The sequence below is a fragment of the Rana temporaria genome, chromosome 1 (genome assembly GCF_905171775.1).
Source record: "Rana temporaria chromosome 1, aRanTem1.1, whole genome shotgun sequence".
NCBI classification, from domain to species: Eukaryota; Metazoa; Chordata; class Amphibia; order Anura; family Ranidae; genus Rana; species Rana temporaria.
Genome location: NC_053489.1, coordinates 315418024 through 315442594, shown reverse-complemented (window position 1 = coordinate 315442594; position 24571 = coordinate 315418024). Strand labels below are relative to the sequence as shown.

At 42.3% G+C, this 24571-nt stretch overlaps 1 protein-coding gene across 1 annotated transcript in view; it reads left to right on the top strand.

The window, feature by feature from the left end:
- The window catches only part of ZNF462 (zinc finger protein 462), a 122189-nt gene that overhangs the window by 70555 nt on the left and 27063 nt on the right, over positions 1-24571 (top strand). The window contains exons 2-3 of the mRNA XM_040359143.1: positions 13612-13864; positions 14102-19422. Coding sequence (XP_040215077.1) covers positions 13645-13864; positions 14102-19422 — 5541 coding nt within the window. The 5' untranslated portion in view covers positions 13612-13644. The remainder of the gene's footprint in view (positions 1-13611; positions 13865-14101; positions 19423-24571) is intronic.

The following is a 24571-nucleotide window of genomic DNA, read 5'->3' as shown; positions in this document are numbered from 1 at the left end:
TCCAGAATTCCTGTATTTTCCTACATTCCCACCATATATGCACTAATGTCCCTTACGCCTCGAGACATCTCCAGCAGATATCTGAAGTCTCTGGATATATTCGGTGTAATACTGCTGGTGTTCTGTACCATCTTGTTAGTATTTTATATCCACCCTCCTCATACTTACTTGCTACTGAAGCCTTATGAGTAAATCGTAGTATCCTCAGTAGGTGGTAGGTTGCCTTGATCCCCTCAGTGGTGTTTGTGATTGAAGGCTGGTTTCCATGAGATGGTGGAAATGACTGTGTAGGGACAACATTAAGGCTGTTAGGTTAAACAATAATGACGTGTTTGAAAATGTCTGAATATTCTTTGGTGGAAGTCTTTGAATTGTCAATATGCAGCATTTTTCCTTTCTTCCTTTTAAGTAATGCAAATGATGGTGTTTGGAGACCATGATGAATATGGAGCAGCTGAATAGAATCAGAATACTATGTAAAGAAATTGCATTGGGTGGTCACATGGGAGATTGTATTACTGGGTACCCCCATAGTGTACATTACTTATGGGAGTCATATAGGGTTCAGCCAAATGTAGGTGGCCAACAGTGCAATTAAGTTTGCAGTGGCTTTGCTGTGTTAACTGCCTGCCCTGATGTAATTAACTCTTTTTGGGGGGTGTTTATTTACAATGGTATTTTTATTATGCAGCATGGAGGGGGTTAATATACTGCCACTGGTCACTGATGCATTGGTGACCAGTGGCAGGTAATTAACACCTTTGTGCTGCATTAGTGACACCAGTGTCAGTGTTTATTAACCCCTATATGGTGCAGCATGAAAGGGTTCATAAACACTGATGCTGATGTCACTAATGCAGCACAAAGGGGTTAACTGTCACTGGTCACCAATGCATCAGTGACCAATGGTGTATTTCATACTGCCCAACTCCTATACACTCTGCACCCCTCTCATGTACATACCACCCACCTCCATACACTCCGCACCCCTCTCATGTACATACCACCCACCTCCATACACTCCGCACCCCTGTATAGTATACTGTATATAGTGTTTTTATTCTTTAATCAGTTAATATAAACATCTTTGATATTAAAGATGTAATAGAACGTAATTGCATTGTAGAATATTAAAAAAAAGTCAGTTACTTTGCTAAGTAACAAATTACTTTTTCAATGTAGTAACTGAGTCACTAACGCAATTACTTTTTCGGAGAAGTAATTTGTAACTGTAACTAATTACTTTTTTGGTTTCAATGGTTTTTATTAAAGAGTTTTCAAGTTTACAAAATTATGCGTTACATTCACAAGATTTGTTGAACAATATGACAGTAACCCTGCCGGGGCAGCATATTGCGGCCCAAGTAGCTAAAATAAACAGCATAAGGCTCTATCTCTGGGGCAGGCCCAGCAATAAACAAGCAAACTTAGCAATTTCAAACATGTGTCCTCTGGGGTCAAGTATCCCCCGGGACAAACGCCACTCCCGCATGGGCCCCCTCGACGCTAGGGGGCTCCCCCCCACCCAAATGAGTAGGGGAGGGGAGCCCACCCCCCAGGCCGAGCGGACCCGGGCCCGTCTGTCAAAGCTAACAGCAAACCATTTTAATAATACTTACTTGTGTAAGAGATAAGAAAAGAAGTAGGTGAGCAGGCAAGAAATGAGGAAAAGTCATGAAGAAGATGATAGAATACCTGAGAGAAGGGGACGGGGGGGGGCGTCTCGGTCCTGCACCCGTAAGACTGACTCGGGATATACTAAGGAGTGATCCTGTTAGGGTCATTGGTAAGGTACGAAATCCATGGGTCCCACACTTTATTGAATAATTCCATCTTGTCTTGCGACAACGCTGATAACCGTTCATTTAGCATCAACCAGGTAAGTTTGCGTTTGAACTGGTCAAATGGGAGGGCTGCAGTCTTCCAATTCCTAGCTATTGTTATCCTTGCAGAGACAAATATGAAGGAAATAAGTTGTCTAGTGGGTTTCGAGACATCCGCAACTCTGCCCCCCAGTAATGCTTGCTTTTCCGTTTTCCGCAAATTGACCTGCGTAAGCGAGTAAAGAAAGTTAAAGATCCTAATCCAGAACCGTTTAAACTTTGAGCACGTCCACCAAATATGATGGGCAGTGCCTCTCTGGCCACATCCCCTAAAGCACAGGGGGGATGCACCTGATACAAAAGTAGCCAGCCTAGTAGGCACCATGTACCATCGGAAGAGGACTTTATAATTTGCCTCTATTATGGAGGTGTTGATGAGAGATCGAGATGCCATTGTGGCAATCGAATGCCATTCTGCTAGGTCCAGATCCGTCTGCAGATCCGCTTCCCATTGGGTCATATAGGCTAGCTTTCTCGAACCTCCCATCAGCAACATGTAAACCGAGGATATATGACCTTTCATCCTATCACACTGTCTACATAACTGTTCCATAGCTGTGAGCGATTGTAGGTCGCTCCTACGGGCCAAGGTCTGTACATAGTGTACAATCTGAGTATATCTATAACTCTCTCTAAGAGGCATATCATATTTATATTTCATTACCTGTGCTGTTAACATTCCCTTACAGTCATAGAAGTCGGCTATACGCAGCAAACCCTTATTGGTCCACCACTCAAATGCAAGGGGAACAAGGCCCGGGGCAAATGTTCTATTCTTCAACAGTGGAGCCAAGGGAGAATGGGGCGATTGTAAGTGTTGGGTGCGTGAAACCCTGTCCCATAGGTCCATCGAGAAGGACAGAGAAGGGCACAATATTAGTGGCCTCTCTTTAGGCGTAAGCCATAGTATGTGTGAAACAGGCCTGGGGCGACAGGAGTATGCCTCCATAGTCATCCAGATAGCTGGGGCCTTCTGCGAGTGGAACCTGGCAAGTTGTGCCAGTTCTGCAGCGTAGAAATATTTCTGCAAATCGGGTAGACCTAGTCCACCTCTGCATTTAGGTGTATACAAAGTGCTTTTATTAACCCTGGGTCTCTTGTTCCCCCACATATACCTGAGCAGTGTTCTTTGGAAGTTTTTAAGATCAGAGCAGTTCAATGCCACCGGTAGTGTACGAAACAGGTATAATAGCCTAGGTAGTACATTCATTTTAACAGAGTGGAGTCTGCCAAACCACGATGGAGGGTGTATCTGCCACTTAGCCATGTCCTCAGTCAGCCGTCTAAAAAGAGCTGGGTAATTGGCTTTATACAATGTCCCATAAGATGAGGTCACGTGGACTCCTAAATAAGGAAGAGCTACTGGTTCCCAACCAAAGCTGAACGACTGTTCCAGCGCTGTCCGAGTACGTTTGGGCAGCGTTAGATTCAGAGCCCTGGACTTGCTATGGTTAATTTTCAACCCTGAGATCACTGAGAACGGCCGTAAGATGCCAAAGAGATTGGGCAGGGAAGTGATCGGTGCAGTCATTGTCATCAGCAAGTCATCAGCAAAAAGTAAACATTTGTGCTCATAACCCCCGCAAACAATCCCCTTGACGTCCGGACTCGAATGGATCCTAATCGCCAGTGGCTCAATTGCTAGGGCAAATAGCAGCGGAGACAGTGGGCATCCCTGCCTAGTTCCCCTTTTAATCGCAAAGGATTGAGAGGAATATCCCCTGATCATCAGAATAGCACTCTGAGCATCATATAGTGCTCTCAATAGGCCCAAGAAGCGCTGACCAAAACCATAACGAGTCAAAACGTCAAACAGAAAGTCCCAGGAGACAGAGTCGAACGCCTTCTGGATATCCAATGAAAGCAACATCCCCCCCCTCGCCCCACAACCGTCCCAGTTAGATTGAACCGCCGATATTAGGTCAATCAGCCTACGCGTCTGATCTGATGCTTGTTTGTTGGGCACAAAGCCTGCCTGATCGGGGTGGATGTATCGCGAAAGGAAGGTATTCAGTCTCTGTGCTAAGATTTTTGTCAATATCTTTAGATCCACATTAATTAATGAAATCGGACGGTAGTTGGCGCAGTTGCTATGGTCCTTTCCCGGTTTTGGGATCACATTGATATAAGCTACGTTTTCATGGTCAGGAAGCTTATTATTCTGTCTCAGGGCATTAAAATATGAGCAAAGGTAAGGAGTAAGCACCTCCTGGTATTTCCTGTAATAAAACCCCGGAAAGCTATCAGGTCCCGGGGCCTTATTGGGGTGTAGTGACTTTATCGCCCAGCTGACTTCAGATTCAGTGACCGCCTCGTCCATCAGATCAGCGTGGTCTTGGGATAATTTGGGCAATTGAATGTCTCTAAAAAAATCTTCAAGTTTGGAGGTGTCGGGTCCAGTCGGTTTACTATAGAGCCTGGCATAGTATTTATAGAATTCCCTCACTATTTTATCAGGATTCTGGGTGAATACACCCGTCGACAGACGTAGTTTGGGTAACGCTGGCGAGTATGGCCGAGGAATTAATTTTCTAGCTAGCAGAGTAGTCGGTTTTTCCCCCATAGTATAAAATTTGTGTTTAGACCAGCTAATATATTTCTCGGCACTCGTGGTCAAACTAAGGTTCAGTGCAAGTCTGGCTTCGTCTATTGCATGTCTCAGATCTATCTTGGGTTGACTGGCTTGTCTGTCCATTAATTCTTCTAAAGTGGTCTCCAAACGCTTAATTTCCTGTCCCCGAACTCGCTTAGCTCTGGCTGCCTTATGCGCCGCCCACAATATCGCTGGCGATTCAACTGAGGATTTATTGCTCTCAAAGTAATTTTTAATTTCCTGCTCTATTTCTGCACATATGACTGGATCCTTTAACAGACTAACATTGAGTCTCCAGGGTGAGGGCTTAGCCTTAGACCAGAGGCCAGTGATGGACAGTTTGATTGGCGAATGGTCTGACCAGGGGGTATTAAGAATTTTAACATTCAGTATGTAGGGGAGTAGGGAAGTGCGTATTAAAAGGTGATCTATCCTGGAGTAGGTACGATGAACTTGAGAGTAATAAATGTTATCTCTAACCGATGGATTGACCTCCCGCCATGTATCTATCAACCCCTGCGCATGAAGTAAGCGGGCCACTTTCCCACTGCAGGACGGCGGTCGTCTAGAAGGGTTAGATTTATCCATAATGCTGTCAAGAGGGACGTTGCTGTCTCCCCCCAGTATCACCTGTCCTTGCACCTTGGGTAGCAATATCTGAAACATCTTGCTAAAAAATTTCGTCTGACCAGTATTTGGGGCATAATATGAGATAAAAGAGACTTCCTGGTCATGAAGGCGACCAACGGTCATAATATACCTACCCCCCTTATCTTTAATGATTATAATGGGTGTGAATGGAGTCCGCTTAGAAAAGCAGACAGCCACTCCACCCTTCTTTTCCGCACCCCCTGCCAAGTAAAATTGTGGGTACCTAGCACTGAGATAGCGGGGTGCAGAAGTCTTTGAAAAATGAGTCTCCTGCAGTAGAAGTACATCAGCCTTTGGTCTGTAATAAAACTGGAAGGCTTTTGTCCTTTTGACTGGGGAGTTAAACCCGTGAACATTGTGGCTCAAGATAGTGTAATCAGTGGAATGTGATGTAGCCATCGTGGTAGGGCAGAGCACTCTTACCTTGTACGGTCCGTGTGATGATCATGTCCATCGAGACGGGCCTCAATTTCCTCCAGACCCCATGGACCAGGTATGTTGACCAAGGTGGAGGACCGAGACAAGCGGGAAGGGAGGGTGAAAAGGTAAGGAAAAGGTCAATTTAGTGAGAAAGAAGAGAAATGAGGAAGAGAAACATTATTAAGCCTAAGGCTTGTCTGGGAGTTGGATAAAGAAAACTGACGTAAAATTAAGGGATATACTGAAAGATGGCAAAATCTGTAATTATCAGGAACTTGGGGAACACAAAGAAATGTTTGAGCTGAATTGGCTGAGGGAAATTTGCTCCCACTAGAGCGTATGTGCCTGGCCTCGAGCGGACGAGGTGGGATCTCACGGATTTATAAAATATTGTCGGGACAAAAAAATAAGGGGCTACCTCCGTATATTAAAAAATGGGATGAAGAGTTGGCAACAGGGGACACTGAGAGAGATTTTGGGAAAATACTGAAGATGACGCACATCACTTCAACTAACTGCGGGTTGATAGAAATGAATTTTAAATGTTTATCAAGATGGTATATCACCCCAGATATTGCACATCGATTCCAAGGGGAGACTTCCGGATTCTGTTGGAGGGGTTGTACGGAACCCGGAACCATGTCACACCTTTGGTGGACGTGCCCCAAAATCAACAGATATTGGCATAAAGTGGTATCATTAATCAAGGAAATTACTGGAATTAAAATAGCAGTTGACCCGTGGGTGTGTTTGTTCCATGGGACAAATATGAATAGTAAACAGTATATGAGAACCTTGCTCCCCCATATCCTGAATGCAGCAAAGAGCCTGATCCCTAAACAGTGGAAAGATCCAGAGAGCCCAACAATGAAGAATTGTCTTGATAAAATAAATGATATTTATTACATTGAACAGCTTAAGTTTATGGGGGAGGAAGGTGAAAGGGGATTCAAACTTAAATGGCAGGACTGGGTTGACTATAAGTCATCACAGAGTTATCTAGTCCGGATGGTATAGGACAGGAAGTGTAGTGAAGTAAAAGTTGATAATCTAAGAGACTGAGGTTCGGAGAGAAAGGGGTGGGTCTGGGTACGGGGGATGGGTTAGTCGACTTGGGTAGGGGCACTTTGGTTTTATGATGTAATTTTTTTTGTACTTTGCCATACTGTGGCCACGCTGGCTTAATATAAACACATAATGACATAGCAAACAAAGCAAAACAAAAAAAGGCAAAAAAAAAAGACATTTCCCACCATGATGCGAACAAGGATGGAGACAGCGTATGAACGCATAATTGATTAGGTCTCCGGTAAGTGTTCTCTGAGTCGGAAAAAAATAAAAAATTAAGCCTAAGGCTCAACGAACCAACCCTAAGGTCGGTGGAAACCATTACAATTAAGGCACTGGGGACTACCCCAACCGGAATCAAGATCCGGTCAATAGAACGCGAGGGTACCATCCTCCGAGGAGGGTGCGTAGTCTCGCAGATGGGTGGCATGGGTAACCAACCCGACCAAAACATCTAAGTAACTCAAATAGTTCGACTAACTGGAGCATAGAATAACAAATAAAAAAATAAATAAAAAATAAGGTAAAAACGTCTGAAGAAAGGTGAAGAAAAAACAAAGTACTTGGCACATGTTAAAGAAGAACTGTATAAGCCAGTACTCTACTGTTGCATTGCACGGGGGAATCAGCAGAGTCCGAGTACTTGGCCCACGTTGAAGAAGAACTGTATAAGCCAGTACTCTACTGTTGCATTGCACGGGGGAATCAGCAGAGTCTGATCAGGTCAGGTGATCCGGCGGGATCCAGGAGCTCGAGAGCGGTTGGTATCTTGCCAGAGCGGTGAGATAGGGCGATGACGGCCGTCTGGATGCTGGAGGGACAGGGACGGTGAATCACGAACGATGATCCCCAGGTTGAGTAGAAGATCTTCTCCCGCTTGGAATGTGGTGAACGAGTGGGATCTCCCTTTGAAGGTGAAAGAAAGTCTGAATGGGAAAGACCAGCGATACTTAATCTGCTTGTCCACAAGCTGTTGCAGCAGGGGGCGCAAATTTCTGCGCTTTTGCACAGTTGAGGGTGCAAGGTCAGTAAACAGCTGAATAGGTGATCCGTAAAGCTTCAAATCCTGTCGATTCCTGGCTGCTATCATCAGTCTTTCCTTGATGCGATAATAATGTGGTTTTACAATCACGTCTCGTGGGAGGCCGTCAGACCTAGGGGCCGCCAGTGCATGATGAATACGGTCAATTTCCATCTGGTGCGGAGTTATATCTGGTATCAATTCACGCATGATGTCCCTCATGGCATTTTCCAGGTCAGTATGAGTTTCAGGCAGGCCACGCACACGCACATTGTATCTTCTTGAACGGTTCTCCAAGTCTTCTATTTTTGTGTTGGCCTCCTCCAGCCGTTCCTGAAGATCTGTAATCATATTGGCATTTTGATTGACTTTTTTGATGGTGTTATCAACCTTAGTCTCTATCAGGTCAAATCGTTCTCCAAGGCCATGGATGTCCTTCTTAAGATCAGTTGTTATTATGGTGCAGGCCTTGGACAGCTCCTGCTGAAGCATGGTAGAAAATCTGGCCAGCAACACTGCGTCAGGTGAGTAGTGTGGGAGCTGGGCAAGAAGGGGGGCTTGGGCCTCCTGGCTAGTTTGACTAAATAAGGCCTCAGTGATGTTAGCCATATTTCTGTCCATGGAGGAGGCAGGGGAGTGTGCTGATTCCTGTCTATCTGCATAGAGGACAGGGGACTGTGAGCGTGGCGGCGACGCTGCCTCGCCTTGCTGCTAATTACTTTTTTAAAGGAAGATGAGCAACACTGGTGTTGAAGGGGTTTGCAGGTTTATCTAGTGATAACAAGACTAATTACGCTTACACATGATCGTTTTTCGGCATGAAAAAAACGTTGTTTTTAAAAAATGTCATTTAAAACGATCGTGTGTGGGCTTCACATCATTTTTCGGGTTCTGAAAAACCACAAATTTTTTTTTCCGAACATGCTGCATTTTTTAACGACGTTTTAAACTATTTCGTTTTTTTGGGTTGTAAAAAATTATCGTGTGTGGGCTAAAACGACGTAAAAAACCTGCGCATGCTCAGAAGCAAGTTATGAGACGGGAGCGCTCGTTCTGGTAAAACTACCGTTCATAATGGAGTAAGCAGATTCATCACGCTGTAACAGACACAAACTAACACAAAATCAGCTAAAGCAGCCCCAAGGGTGGCGTCATCCGCATGGAACTTCCTCTTTATAGTGCCGTCGTACGTGTTGTACGTCACCGTGCTTTGCTAGAGCATTTTTTTAAAACGACCGTGTGTGGGCAACGTCGTTATAATGATGAAGTTGGAAAAAATATTGTTTTTTATACATGCTGAAAAACATCTTTTTTTTAATGCCGAAAAAAACGATTGTGTGTACGCGGCATTAGGCTTCATGTACACTTGGCCGTCATTTGCCGAGAGAAAACACAAAATCTTGTGACGGTTTTGCATTTTCCCACAGCTGGCAGTTAAAATGTTTCTATCCTGAACGCGATTCTTCCTAACTGCAGCAGTCCTAAACTCTGCTAAAAGCCTATGTATACATTGACACATACACTATAGTACCAAAAGTATTGGGGCGGTTGCCTTTACACACACACATGAACTTTAATGGCTTCCCAGTCTTAGTCCGTAGGGCTCAATATTGAGTTGGCCCACCCTTTGCAGCTATAACAGCTTCAACTATTCTGGAAAGGCTGTCAACAAGGTTTAGGAGTGTGTCTATAGGAATGTTTGACCATTCTTCCAGAAGTGCATTTGTGAGGTCAGGCACTGATGTTGGATGAGAAGACCTGGCTCGCAGTCTGTGCTATAATTCATCCAAAAGGTGTTCTTTCGGGTTGAGGTAAGGACTCTGTGCAGGCCAGTCAAGTTCCTCCACCCCAAACTCGCGCATCCATGTCTTTATGGACCTTGCTTTGTGCACTGGTACAAACAATTTGGTGTGGGATTGTTTTTCTGGGGTTGGGCTTGGCCCCTTAGTTCCAGTGAAGGGAACTCTTAGGGTGTCAGGATACCAAGACATTTTGGACAATTTAATGCTCCCAACTTTGTGGGAACAGTTTAGGGATGGCACCTTCCTGTTCTAACATGACTGCACACCAGTGCACAAAGCAAGGTCCATAAGGACATGGATAAGTGAGTTTGGGGTGGAGGAACTTGACTGGCCTGTACAGAGTCCTGACCTCAACCCGATGGAACACCTTTGGGATGAATTAGAGCGCAGACTGCGAGCCAGGCTTTCTTGTCCAATATTGGTGCCTGACCTCACAAATGCACTTCAGGAAGAATTCCAATAGGTACACTCCTAAACCTTGTGGACAGCCTTCCAAGAAGAGATGAAGCTGTCATAGCTGCAAAGGGTGGGCCAACTCAATATTGAACCCAACAGACCAATACTGGGATGCAATTAAAGTTCATGTACATGTAAAAGCAGATGTCCCAATACTTTTGGTAATACAGTGTAGGCTTTTATAGAGTTGAGTTTAGGAGCATGGGCAAAATAATGCCAAAATCTCAAACTCTAGGTTAGGAGCTAGTGTACATGACGTGTTAGACTTTGGAATCTAGCAAGCAGTTGGATGTCCTTCTGCAGAAAGAAGACAACTCCCATTAGAATGGGAGTGATTTTCATATGACCAATTTTTATGATTCTTTGATCTGGTGGCTTCTTTCTTTCTTGGCATACCCTACTTATAAAGGGTGCAGAAAAGAACACTAGTTTCAGTCTGACCTAAAATCTTTGTTGCAAGCTCATGCAATGTTTAAAATGGTATTAATCCTTGCTTTTTGTTCTGTAGCAAAATGGGCACATGTTTCTTTTTATAACCAGGGTTATGTTTTATTGCTAGATATATTTTTGCATAGGTAGTGTGTTTTGAGCAGAGGAGGCTGTCTTGTGAGCCATGTTATGTTTAGGCTACATGGTTATTTTTGTATTCACTGTAATAAAATGGCTGCTTCTAAAGCAGGTGAGCTTCCCAGCTTCTGTAAAGCCTTGTCTTCTCGCTCTAGAAAATGTGCTGGAACTATTTGACAGAGGAGTGCCTTCTTTATCTGGGAAGAAAGGTTTAAGCTGGGGGAAGGGTAGAGGTGTATAAAAACTGGATGAACTGCTTCTTTTGCATGGAGCTTTGAAAGCAGAAGTCATCTGCTCTTCGGATATAAAAAGGCTTTGCTATGTAATGGACTGTGCTGAAGAGCCATGGGGTGGGGTTTCATGTTTTGTCATTTTGATCTACAGCAGATATCAACCTTTTTCACACAATCCAGCACTTTGTTCAGAAAACTCAGAGCCTTACGTTTTTCACAATTTGATAAGTATACATCGCAAAGATCTATAAGAGGTAAAATAAATAAAGACAACCTGTAAGTTTAGATGAAACAAAGCAAATTCCAGCCAAACCTACCAGATTATTATTATTATTATTTTTTTTTCTGTTTTATTATATCCTTTGAAAGCTGTTTTTGTGTTTTTTCTCTCCTGTCGCCAATAAGCTCAGCAGCTGCAACAGAAAAAGATATATCCTGCATATGTACAGCCCAAGAAGAACAGGGTGATGCTCTTTCCTGTGGTACTAGGGGGTGCTGGTCTTAATGATTGCTTACACTGATTAATTAGATAGCAGACAGAGAGCCCTGACTTGTAGATAGGGCTATAATAATGCTGGAACAAACTCGCAAAAAGGCAGGATGAGAGAATTCTAACTATTGGAGTTTTTTTTTTATCCAGGCTTCAGGGTTGGGAGCACACATAGCCTACAGGCTTGGCAAGCAAATTAATCATTTATTAAAGCTGCATCGTTTTTTTTTTTTTGTTTTGTTTTTACCTACTGGGGCCCCTTGACTCCATAGGCTATTTTCTGAAAAAAGTGAACATGGCTTTTAAGCTTAAAATCTAGTTTGGCTAGCTAACAGGGATTTATTAGCATAGTTGAATGTGGCAAAGCATTCTTAAAAAATTGCAACTTAATGTATAATTCCAAAGCACTTCTGCACTTGTGATGGTTCCTGGGATACCCATGTTTTTTTTTTATGAGGGGGGGGGGGTTATGGCCTGTGAGGCATATCATATCCACTTCTGCCTCTGATTACTGTATTGCATGCATTGTATCCAGGTTACCTGGTTTGAGACCAGAAAGAGTTGGTGAGAGCTTGCACCTCTTCTGATATGATGTGTGGCTGCACCCACACAGCACTGGGAGAGGATATATAAAATAATTATACTTAAGTCTGGTACACACTACTATTTATTTATTTTTATCAACCAGGGCTGAACGGAAAAAAAAAAAAACTTGACAGCTCAGGAGGAGCCACTGTACAAACTATGAAACTATGTGATGTTAGTACAGCAATCTCCCCTGCTGTGGTATTGTGTTTTCACAGTGGGGACTGCTCCGCTTGCCAGAACACCAAAGTCAGCGCTTTCAGCCATTGGCTGGGAGCCAATCGGCAGACCTTTTCTTTTTCGATTGTGCTCCGTCAACATAAGTCGGACAAAAGGCCGACTTCTGTTGGACTGGCTGCAGTACACACAGGTTGAACTTTAGCCGGTTTCTCTTTAACCGGCTGATGCCACCTGATGTTCAGCCCGTGTTTACTAGGCTTTAGGCTGAAGAATGCATCTGCAAAATGCAAGTGGTGTATCATTCACACCTAACACATGTAACTAAGACTGTACTTACAGAGACACAAGGGGGTTGATTTACTAGAGGACTTGAGAATGTTCACACAAAATGTAAAAAAAAAAATCCAATTATGTGAAAAGAAAATGTCTGATTTACTTTTTTTATTTTGCACATAACTGGATAATTAAATGTTCACACTTTTGTGTAAGTCCTTTTAATAAATACATTTTTAACATGCACATACACGGTTTAGTAAGTTTTAGGCAATCTTTCCCTAGTCATTGGGAGATGATGTATAATGTTATGTTTTATCATCCAGTAGCAATTAAGCCTGATATTTTCCAGACTGATTTAGGAAGTTATTCCACAATCACCAAATATAGATCTAGGTTGAATTAAATTACATCGGATTAGGTTCATTTAAATGATGTAATGATCATTTGGAAATTTGTTTTGCCAGTGTCACTACGTTTGTGTGTCTATGCTCCAACAGGTTGATAGAATAATTTTGCTGTACTAATTGTCATTCCCGCCTAGATAGCAAACAGGCAATAACATGTGTATCAATGGTGCCACATTTTCTATATTTTGCTGGATTAAGAGTATAAATTTCTTTAGTTTTGTCTTAATGGAATGTTGGCTTGAAAGATTTCTGTTGATATGCGAAAAAGGCAAATCCTCTTAATGGAGACAAGGTTCAGTAGTACCCAGGTCTTAGTTAAAAAAATGTGTTTTGAATGGCAATTATATTCAATGTCCAACAATCACTTTTTTTCTGCCCTGTTGTCTTTGGTGTACTACAACCAAGAGGGGGATACGCCACTTAAAGTGGTTGTAAACCCACTATTTGGACTTTTACCTACAGGTAAGCCTACAACATGGCTTACCTGTAGGTAAGGATAATATCTCCTAAACCTGCACGGTTTAGGAGATATTACCCCCGCAATGCGGGCGGCGCATGCGCAGGGGGGACTCCACGGCTGAAGGACCGGCATCGCCGGACCCTGCCGATTTTAAATCTCCCGCGCGCACGCGCGGGAGTGACGTCATCGCCGCTCCAGCCAATCACAGCGCTGGAGCGGCGATACCCGGAAGACACGCCGGAGCAAGATGACATCCTGCTCGGCGTGGACCAGGTAAGTGGTACACACCTCGTTCCGAGGTAAGTATTTCATAATAGGCTAGTATGCGATGCATACTAGCCTATTATGCCTTTTGCATTGCAGGTTTGGGGGGAAAAAAAAAAAGTTTATGCGGTTTACAACCGCTTTAACTAAACCACACTTAATAGCCCTGCAACTGTTTAATTTCTTCAGTGAGGTAACTTTGCAGATTCTGTTGCACAATATATAACAAGTCTGTATGTTCTTTCTGTTTTTCAGAATTTCCTAATGTAAAAAAAATAACATTAGACCATGGAAGTTCTTCAGTGTGATGGCTGTGACTTCAGAGCTCAATCCTATGAAGATCTAAAGGCTCACATACAAGATGTTCATACAGCATTTTTGCAGCCTACAGACGTTACTGAGGAAGGCTCTAGTCAGGCTAGATCTGTGGGTACGAATTCCACCAACCAGTCAGAAGCTGTGTTTCCTTCTATGAAAGATGAATTTGTGCCTACAGAAGAAACTCATGGTAGGTTAAATATATTTTTGACATTTCGTTTGTTTACCCCAGTGAGCACTGAGAGTCTACATTTTTTCATGTTGCCTAGTACACATCAGACCAATCATTTTTTATTACGTATGAGAGTGGTGTCTGTTCATAAAAAGAATAACTAAGAGGTTGCCCTCTTCATGTCAGTTTTAGATTGTGCTTTGTTTAGAGAATGTATTTTAGAACTAATTTTTATTTTCCCCTTATTTCTTTCAGATCAGACTACTCCACAAGCAACTACTGGATCATACTACAGTCAGGGCCTTGGATTCTATAGTCAACCTTCTGCCAGCAGTTCTAAGCCAACCAATAAATTTTTTCAGTGCAAATTCTGTATTCGCTATTTTAGATCTAAATATCTTCTTGTGGAGCATACTAAAAAAGTCCATGGACCTGGAGGAGGGAGCCCTGGAGGTCCTGGAAATGCAAATTATAATATTATGCTACACGATGGTTTTGGCAAAGTCTTCTCTTGTCAGTTTTGCACATACAAGTCACCAAGAAGGGCAAGAATAATTAAGCATCAGAAAATGTACCACAAAAATAGCTTAAAAGAAATGCAAGCAACTTCAGTTTCCCAAACCCCTCCTGTATCAATGCCAATGCAAGAAACATGTAAAGAACTACCAGCTGAAGTTGTAGAACGCAGCATTCTAGAATCTATGGTAAAACCTCTAACAAAGTCTAGAGGAAACTTCTGCTGTGAATGGTGCAGCTACCAGACACCACGACGGGAGCGCTGGTGTGATCACATGATGAAGAAACACAGGGGCATGGTCAAAATCCTATCAAGTTTAAGACAGGATGGACTGAATATATCAGATCTACAAAATAGAAGTTCTCAAATACCCAATCCTGGATCTAGTTATATGCCTCTAAACATGGCAACACATGATACAGCTAATGCTAGTATGTCTGCCTATAGAAATCCTGTGAGTAATCTTCCAAGTGGTAATCCATCAAAATATCAGTCCATGCCACATGTTCCAGTGAAACAACCAAAGCTGGCCACAAATCCGGGCCTTTTGAATATGTCAGAAAGGTCTCCCTATGAAATGTCAGAAAGATCCAGTTCCATGATGGATATGGATGAGAACAGTTTTTTTAATGATTCAAGCTCAGATGATGACTATATTGACATTGATGGGGAAAATGGTTTAGGTTCATTGGAACTTGGAATGTCTGGAGAACCACTGTTGGGATCTGAGAACAACAAACTGTTGGAGACAAAGGGAATTCCCTTTAGAAGGTTTATGAACAGATTTCAATGTCCATTTTGCCCATTTCTCACAATGCATCGTCGAAGTATCTCTCGTCATATTGAAAATATCCACTTGTCTGGAAAAACCCCTGTTTACAAGTGTGATGAATGTCCCTTTTCTTGCAAAAGTCCCCTCAAGCTTGGTGTACACAAGCAGTGTCATGGTGGTACATCATCAGATTGGGATCCCATTAATTCACTTAGTGAAAGCATGTCTTCATCATTAAATGAAGCATATGAGAGTAACAATATAAATGGCAAAAAACCTGGAAGCATAGCAGACTCTTCTCAGCAGAACCCATACAAATGCACTATGTGCAATTATTCTACAACAACTCTAAAAGGTCTGCGTGTTCACCAACAACATAAACATTCATTTTGTGACAACTTGCCAAATAGTAGTGGTAATCTGGTACATCAAATGCAAGGTGATGAAACAGATTTGACTGACTCTAGCACAGTAAGAAAGAGTCAAACATCTATTTTAGGATTATCTTCCAAAAATAATTTTGTAGCCAAGACATCTCGGAAAGGATCAAGTGAGTTTCCTTTGGACTTGTCACCTGTGAAGAAAAGAACTAGAATTGATGAAATTGCAAGCAATCTTCAGAGCAAGATCAACCAAAGCAAAAACAAGGAGGATGCAGTTATTAATGTGGAAGACGATGAAGATGATGAGGAGAATGAAGTGGAAATAGAAGTAGAATTGGACAAAGAGGAGGATCCATTAGAACAGATAGAGTCAGGAGATCAGTATGCTATGCAACACATGTGGAATAGAGATATTGGAATGTCCCCAAAGAACACAAACTTCAGAAACCTTCAGAACAATTATTCTGGAGGCAATAGTGCAGAAATTGAGTTGACGTTATCAGACGATGATGAGGATTACTACTACCAGTCTGCTAGTATGAAAGACCATGAACAAAATTCTTCTCTTGCTTTAAACCAGTCCAGTTTCTATGAGGGTGACCAACTTGGTGACAATCTGGATTTCAATGATGAATCTGGAAGGTTATATTACTGCAAACACTGTGATTTTAGCAACAAATCTGCCCGAAGTGTTAGTACTCATTATCAACGCATGCATCCCTACATTAAGTTCAGTTTTAGGTATATCTTGGATCCTAATGATCACAGTGCTGTATACAGATGTCTTGAATGCTATATTGACTATAACAATTTTGAAGATTTGCAACAGCACTATACAGAGCACCATCCTGAAGCAATGAATGTTCTCAATTTTGACCAGTCAGATCTCATTTATAAATGCCGGTTTTGTTCATACACAAGCCCTAATGTTCGGAGCTTGATGCCACACTACCAAAGAATGCATCCAACTGTAAAAATCAATAATGCTATGATATTTTCGAGTTATGTTGTTGACCAATCAGAAGACCTTAATGCTGAGTCACAAACTTTAAGAGAAATCTTAAATTCTGCTCCAAAAAACATGTTGACATCCACTCCATCAAGTCATGGAAATAACTCTACAACATCCTTTACTAAAAATACCCCAAAGCCATTTGCTACAGAGAATGACAACCAGAAGAGTCCTTCTGTTAACAATGTTGTAGTTTATGATTGTGACATTTGTGGATTTGCAAGTCCAAACATGCATTCTGTTTTAGTTCACTGTCAGAAAAAGCATCCCGATGAGAAGGCATCTTATTTCAGGATTCAAAAAACAATGCGTGTTGTTCCTGTGGATAGTGGAACAGCCATTTCTCAGTTCGCATTTGATGGAGGTGCTTCTGTTACTCCCAGTATTACCAATGTGGCTTCCCACCCAGAAGTAAATGTTGAGCTATATTACTGCAAGCATTGTTCATATAGTAACCGCTCTGTTGTTGGAGTATTAGTACATTATCAAAAGAGGCATCCTGAAATTAAAGTAACTGCTAAGTATATTCGACAGGCACCACCAACGTCTGAGTCGCAAAGAAATGTAGAAGGCCAACACCACGCACCAGGAAAACCTCAACCAGTTCCAAAAAAAAGGAGTCAGCCCAAAGATAATGAGATGTTTTTCTGTCAGCATTGTGACTATGGAAATCAAACTGTAAAAGGAGTTCTTATACATTATCAAAAGAAGCACAAAGATTACAAGGTAAATGCAGATACTGTTAGGCAACATACAGCTGCAATAAGGAGTCTTTGTGAACAAGGCCAAAAGAAACCTACTAGTATACAAAATGCACCTTCCATTACAGAGTCAGAAAAGACAAAACTTAGAAGTCTCAAATGTAGGCAGTGTTCATTTTCCACACCATATGTTTATGCACTGAGAAAACATATGAAGAAAGATCATCCTACTCTCAAGGCTACAGTGACTTCAATTTTGAAATGGGCTTTCTTAGATGGATTTATTCAAGCAGGTTATCACTGTGAATGGTGTATTTATTCTCATTCAGAGCCAAGTGGTCTTCTTGAACATTACCAAAGGAGGCATCCCGAGCACTATGTGGATTATACCTATATGGCAACAAAGTTGTGCACAGGACCTGATCCTACACCTGCACAAGTAACACCTGAAACCAAATCCTATAATTGCAGAGACTGTAACTTTGAAGCTTCTTCTATATGGGATATTACTAATCACTATCAATCTTTCCATCCATGGGCGTTGAAAGGAGATGAATCCGTACTTCTTGACATCATAAAGGAGAAAGGAGCTGTACAAATGTCACATTTCGAAGAATTGTCATTGCAGACTGCGTCTACCCATAAAGATTCCATAAACCTTGAACCACTTTTTGAGAGTGGAGATGACTCCAGTTTACTGCAAGAAAAAACTGCACAGCTGTCCTCTTCACAGTCGTCTTCACCTTATCAGTGCGCAGTCTGCTTATCTGAATACAACAATTTACATGGCCTTCTAACACACTATGGTAAGAAGCATCCTGGCATGAAGGTTAAAGCTGCTGATTTTGCCCAGGATGTAGACATTAACCCAGGAGCAGTGTATAAATGTAGACATTGCCCATACATTAACACACGTATTCATGGTGTTCTTACCCACTACCAAAAACGGCATCCTTTGATAAAGGTCACAGCGGAAGATTTTGTGCATGATGTAGAACCACCTAATGAATCCACTCAAAATGAAAGTGAAGAAAATAATAAAATATTTAAACAGGGATATGGTGCCTACAGATGTAAATTATGCCCCTACACCCATGGTACACTTGAAAAACTAAAAATTCATTATGAAAAATATCATCATCAAGCGGAACCTAACATGCTCTCTAAAACACCAGAGAAAGAAGCTTTTAGTCCCAATCCAGATATTTACTCTGATCACATACCTCCTCACACAGTAGTTACTCTGGAACCAGGGGAGGTTACTGGGCTTACTGGCTTCAGACCACGCAAGAACATTAACCCACACACTGTCTTCAGATGTCAGCTGTGTAAATATTTCTGCTCTACCAGAAAAGGGATCGCAAGGCACTACCGTATAAAACATAATAATGTCCGAGCTCAACCAGAAGGCAAAAATAATCTGTTCACATGTGCACTTTGTTCTTATACTAATCCTATTCGAAAAGGTCTTGCTGCACATTATCAGAAACGGCATGACATAGATGCATACTATACACATTGTCTAGCTGCATCTAGAACCGTAAATGATGATAATGATATACAAGACAAAGTTGTCATTTCTACCCCTGATAATGAAGATTCTTCTGAAATGAGTGATGATTTGAAAAACGCCATTGAGAAGAAAAAATGTTCTCTTTGTGCATTTCAGTCTTATAGCAAAAAAGGGATTGTATCACATTATATAAAAAGGCATCCTGGAGTTTTCCCCAAAAAACAGCATGCTAGTAAGCTTGGTAGTTATTTTACACTTGTATATGGTGAAGAAAACGAGAGCCTAAGCTGTTTGGAAGAAAAACCTGAAATCGATGTACCATCAGAGGACTCAGAAGAAACCCAAGAACAAGAATTGCTTCCATTTAGATGTATCAAATGCTTTAAGTTGTCTTTTAGCACAGCTGAACTTCTCTGCATGCACTATACAGACCATCACTGCAAAGACATAAAGAGGGACTTCTCCATTGTGGGTACCACAGGTACCCGTTCCTTAACAACCGTTTATCAGTGCAAACACTGCAATGTCAAATTAAGCAGTATCGCTGAGCTAACCTTTCATTTAAACATACACATTGAAGATTTCCAAAAACGTGCCAAACGCCAAGAAAGAAGGAAACAGCTGTTACAAAAGCAAAAAACTGCTGAAAGTTTAATTCCAGATGGCAAACAGGAAAAGGTAAGATACGGCTCAATTTAATGCTTTTGATTATATTGTTGTCTTATATATTTGTAAGTATTATATTCAGAGCCTTTCACAGAATAAAATATCAAAATCTGTACTACCAAATTGCAAAAAAAAAAAAAAAAGCTATCATCGAAATACCTTTACTGCATAATTAGTGTTGCAGTAATGTTATGTAGTTACTGGATTGATCTATTCTGAACTGTTTGCACTGCTTTGCCTAGGCACTCTGATATTGGTATAGGAAAATGGACTTTGAGGTAAAATGCAAAAATGCAAATATAGTGTTTTTTTTTTTTTTAGTACATACACTAGATATAAACAAATAATGATCAGCGCGACTACCTAAAATGAACGTCTTATCCTTTCCTGTTTTATTAAGTTCAATTACCCTTTCCTGCAGATCCTTTGACAATTCTTTTGCCCATGAATTAGAATCCAGAAATGTCAGTGCAGCACTGATTGAAAGATGCAAGGGTATGTCAGGAGTCCAGAAACTCATTGACCTTTTATACACACACACACTAATTACAAGCAAACAGATCACAGATGAAGATGGTTACCTTTTAATAGCCATTAAAACCCCTTTGTGTCAACTTGTGTGCATGTTATCAGGCCAAAATTACCAGGGTATGTAAACTTTTGATTAGGGTCATTTGGGTAGTTTCTGTTATGATTTAAAAAGAGTATACAGAGTTTATTGATAATAAATGGCTTCAGCCAAACACTTAGGCCCTGTACACATGATCAGTCTAAACCGATGAGAACGGACTGAAGTTCAGTTTCATCGGTTAACCGATGAAGCTGACTGATGGTCTGATGTGCCTACACACCATCAGTTAAAAAAACGATCGAGGCTATACAAACCCCAGTCCTCTTATTCTCCCCATGAGGCCGAATCCTTATTTCGGGATATCCCTTTACCCGCCTTATCTGACTCCAACCGTGAACGTCTGGAGAAAGCCATCACAGTTGAAGAGGTCATTGCAGCCATCAAAACCCTTAAACCCCATAAGAGACCTGGCCCAGATGGGCTTTCGAGCACTTACTACAAGAAGTTTGTTGTTACCCTGGCCCTGCTTCTTTCCAAATCCTTGAAGCAACACTCCTTTGGTCGAGACACATTGACAGCCATTATAGCCATGATACCCAAACCCAATTCGGATAGTACTTTGTGGTCTAATTTCAGACCCATCTCTTTACTTAACTTAGATATTAAAATTCTGGCCAAGGTCATGGCTTTGCGTCTCAATCCCATTATTGGTGGGATGATACACAAAGACCAGGTGGGTTTTATACCCCGCCGTCAAGCTAGTGAAAATTTTCGTCGGGTTGTCCTCCTCCAACATGTTGCCAGAAGTCGAAAAATCCCCATGCACCTGTTGTCCCTCGATATCAGGAAAGCGTTCGACACTGTCTCATGGCCTTACCTAAACTTTATACTTACTCGTTGGGGTTTTGGTCCACATTTTTTACAATGGATAAGCTCTCTTTACAGTTATCCGCAGGCGTATGTTAAGTACTCTGGGTTCCGCTCCGACTGTTTCCAGATTGGTAGGGGTACCAGGCAGGGTTGTCCCCTGTCCCCCCTACTTTTCGCTTTGGTGATAGAACCCCTAGCTGCCCTGATTTTGAACAGCCCTGAGGTCAGGGGATTGGAAATTGCCTCCACAACCCACAAGATATGCCTATTTGCGGATGATGCACTCTTATTTGTGACCTCTCCCCGTTTCACCCTTCCAAAATTAATGCAAATCCTCGATAAATTTGCTAGTATTTCATGTCTGGAAGTCAATCAATCCAAATCACGGGCTCTCAATGTGTCTCTTCCTGCTGATGAAGTAACTCATCTCCAGGAATATTTCCCCTTTGCCTGGTCCACCGCTTCCCTGCCATACCTAGGCATAAGGCTCACAGGTGACCCGGCTTCTCTTTTCCGATCCAATTACCTCCCTATGCTGTCGCACTTATCGTCTCTGTTAGATTCTTGGAAGCCATTATGTGTCTCTTGGCTTGGACGGGTGGCTGCCGTCAAGATGTCTCTACTACCCAAGTTATTGTACCTTTTATAGAGTCCTACCAATAGCAGTCCCCTCCTACTTTCACCGGATTATCCAGTCCCGAGTGTTTAAATATGTGTGGGGGTTTACTAAACCCAGGGTATCCAGATCTACTCTTCTCCGTAATAGACTCAATGGAGGTCTTGGGATTCCCAATTTCCTCCGCTATTATCAGGCCTCCCAGCTGGCCCAGATCACTTTGCTTCATGCGTCTACTGAAATCCCTATATGGGTCAGCCTGGAGGCCATTGATATTTCACCCCTGTTGGTCTATAATCTATTATGGTTACCCCCGTCGGCCTGCACTTCTATTACGAATCCGGTTACGCGCCATTCACTTAAAATTTGGGACACCTTACGTATCCTTTCCAATTGGTCTCCTCCCATACTCCCTTACACTCATTTTTTGGCCACCCTTTTTTTTTATCCGGCCTTTACTGAACCGGAATCTTTTCGGCTATGGTCCCAGGAAGGGATATACCGAATTTGTGATATGGTAGGAAAAACGGCCCTCAAGACTTTCCTGGAACTCCAGGCCCAGGTTAAGCTACTCTCTGTTGAACACTTCCACTATCTACAAATAGCCCACTTCATTCGGACGACGATAGGTGTCCAACCATCTCTTGATAGTATGTCCTTCTATGAAAACATTTGTACTTCAGACCCACATGCTTCAGGTATCATATCCCGTATCTATGGTCACCTTACTGCTCCACCAACTGCACTTCCTCTGTATGCTGCACAGTGGTCCAAAGATTTACAAGTAACGTTGGAACCGGAGGACTGGATGGATATATGGGCCAACACTAAAACCTCTACTCAAAATGTGGTAGCCTTAGAGGCCAACTATAAGGTGCTCATGCGATGGTACCTAGTCCCAGCTACCCCCTCTTACCCGGCCGTCTGTTTCCGAGGCTGTGGAGAAAGAGGTACTCGCGTACATATTTGGTGGACGTGCCCTGTTGTACAACAGTTCTGGAAAACAATATTTTGTATGGCCTCTACCCTATTACGTGACAACCTTCCCCCTGACCCATCTTTAGCCTTACTAAATCATATTGAAAGTGATTACACTAAGGCCCAGGTCCGCCTCCTCCTTCAACTGACCACGGCCGCTAAACAGACCATAGCCAAGGCCTGGAAGACCCCTAAACTCCACATAACCGAAGTAAAACACAGAGTGACCCAAGCAATGATCCATAGTAAGACCGAAGCGATTGTCCTGGACCGAGTTTCTCGGCACGACAAAATATGGTCCCCCTGGGTGGAGAATTTCCTCCCCCCTGAGTTTGAAGCCACCTTACCTTCCCCATAAATGATAGGTCATTACCTCACTGTAACATCACGACCCCTTGTGGGTTCGCGCGCCCACGCCGACAATCTCCCTCCCTACTTCTCCTTCCTCCTTCCCTACTTCATTTCTAGCTTTTGTCTTCTTATTTCCTCTTCTCCGTCCCTATTTCTTGGGGCTCTCTTGCTCCTGTACTAAAATGTGTTACTTTTGTATCCGTGGGCGGTGTTGTGTTCTACCGCCCCCATTTAGTCTATGTTTCCTTAATTTTGAATTTACAGAGTACATACAGTTGTTTTGCACTACTTTTGGAATGGAGTCGCCTCCATTGCTGCCTTCGATCTAGTTGTACCTACTTACAATGTCCCCAATAGTATCCATTATACAACCCTCTCTAATATGTTTGCATTGTTCTCAAGCTATCTGTGCTTAGAAGCTCTCGATGTCACTTTTGTATCCATTGTAACTAAGATGCACCATTGCATTACCTTTACTGACCCGATCTGAAATGTTGACTATGTTACTCTGCACACTTTATTTTTCAATAAAAAATTTGAACAGAAAAAAACGATCGAGTCCAACGCGGTGACGTAAAACACAACGACATGCTGAAAAAAACGAAGTTCAATGCTTCTAAGCATGCGTCGACTTGATTCTGAGCATGCACGGGTTTTGAACCGATGCTTTTACGTACTAACCATCGGTTTTGACCTATCGGTTAGGCGTCCATCAGTTCAATTTTAAAGCAAGTTCTACATTTTTGGACCGAAGGATAACTGAGTGATGGGGCCCACACACGGTCAGTTTGGTCCGATGAAACTGAACTTCAGTACGTTCTCATCGGTTTAGACTGATCGTGTGTACAGGGCCTTACTGTGAGTGTAATTTTTTTTTGTATCATTTGTATTAGGGATGTCCCGATACCGATACTAGTATCGGTATCGAGACCGATATCGAGTATTTGTGCAAAAAAAAAAAATATGAATGAATACATGAGTCATACCCTTTCTTAAAGAGGGGGTTCACCCTATAATTTTTTTTTTTCTAGCATTAAATTAGGCATAGTAGCGCGAGCTACAGTATGCCTTTATTTTATTTTTTTGCCCCGTACTCACTGTGTAATCCTATAGTGAAGATTCCGACTCCCCGCGGGGAATGGGCGTTCCTATCCAGAGGGAAGATGATTGACGGCCGGCTCTGGCGCGTCACGCTTCTCCGGAAATAGCCGAAATATGACTTGGCTCTTCACGGCGCCTGCGCATAGTCTGTGCGCAGGCGCCGTATAGCGCCGTGAAGAGCCGAGACCTACTCCGGCTATCTTCGGGGAGCGTGACGTGAAATAGCCGGCCGTCAATCATCTTCCCTCTGGATAGGAACGCCCATTCCCCGCGGGGAGTCAGAATCTTCACTATAGGATTACACAGTGAGTACGGGGCAAAAAATTAATAAATAAAGGCATACTGTAGCTCGCGCTACTATGCCTAATTTAATGCTAGAATGTTGTTATTGTGGGTGAACCACCGCTTTAAGTTATCATTCACCAATTTGGATCTGAAAGTTAACTGTTGTGCCTTCAGACTACAACATGTACAGTTGTTTAAATAAAAAGCACTGCCCTATGGCAGTGCTGTGAACTGACTATAGTAGGGTATATATTAAATAAAGGAATTTATAAATGGGTCCTACATTTTATAATGTTTTCCTAATTGGATATATCTAAAGGAAAAATTTGAGAGTCGAACATAGAGCATTCCATAGGAATAATGTATAAAAGCTGTTATATTTTGTCTAT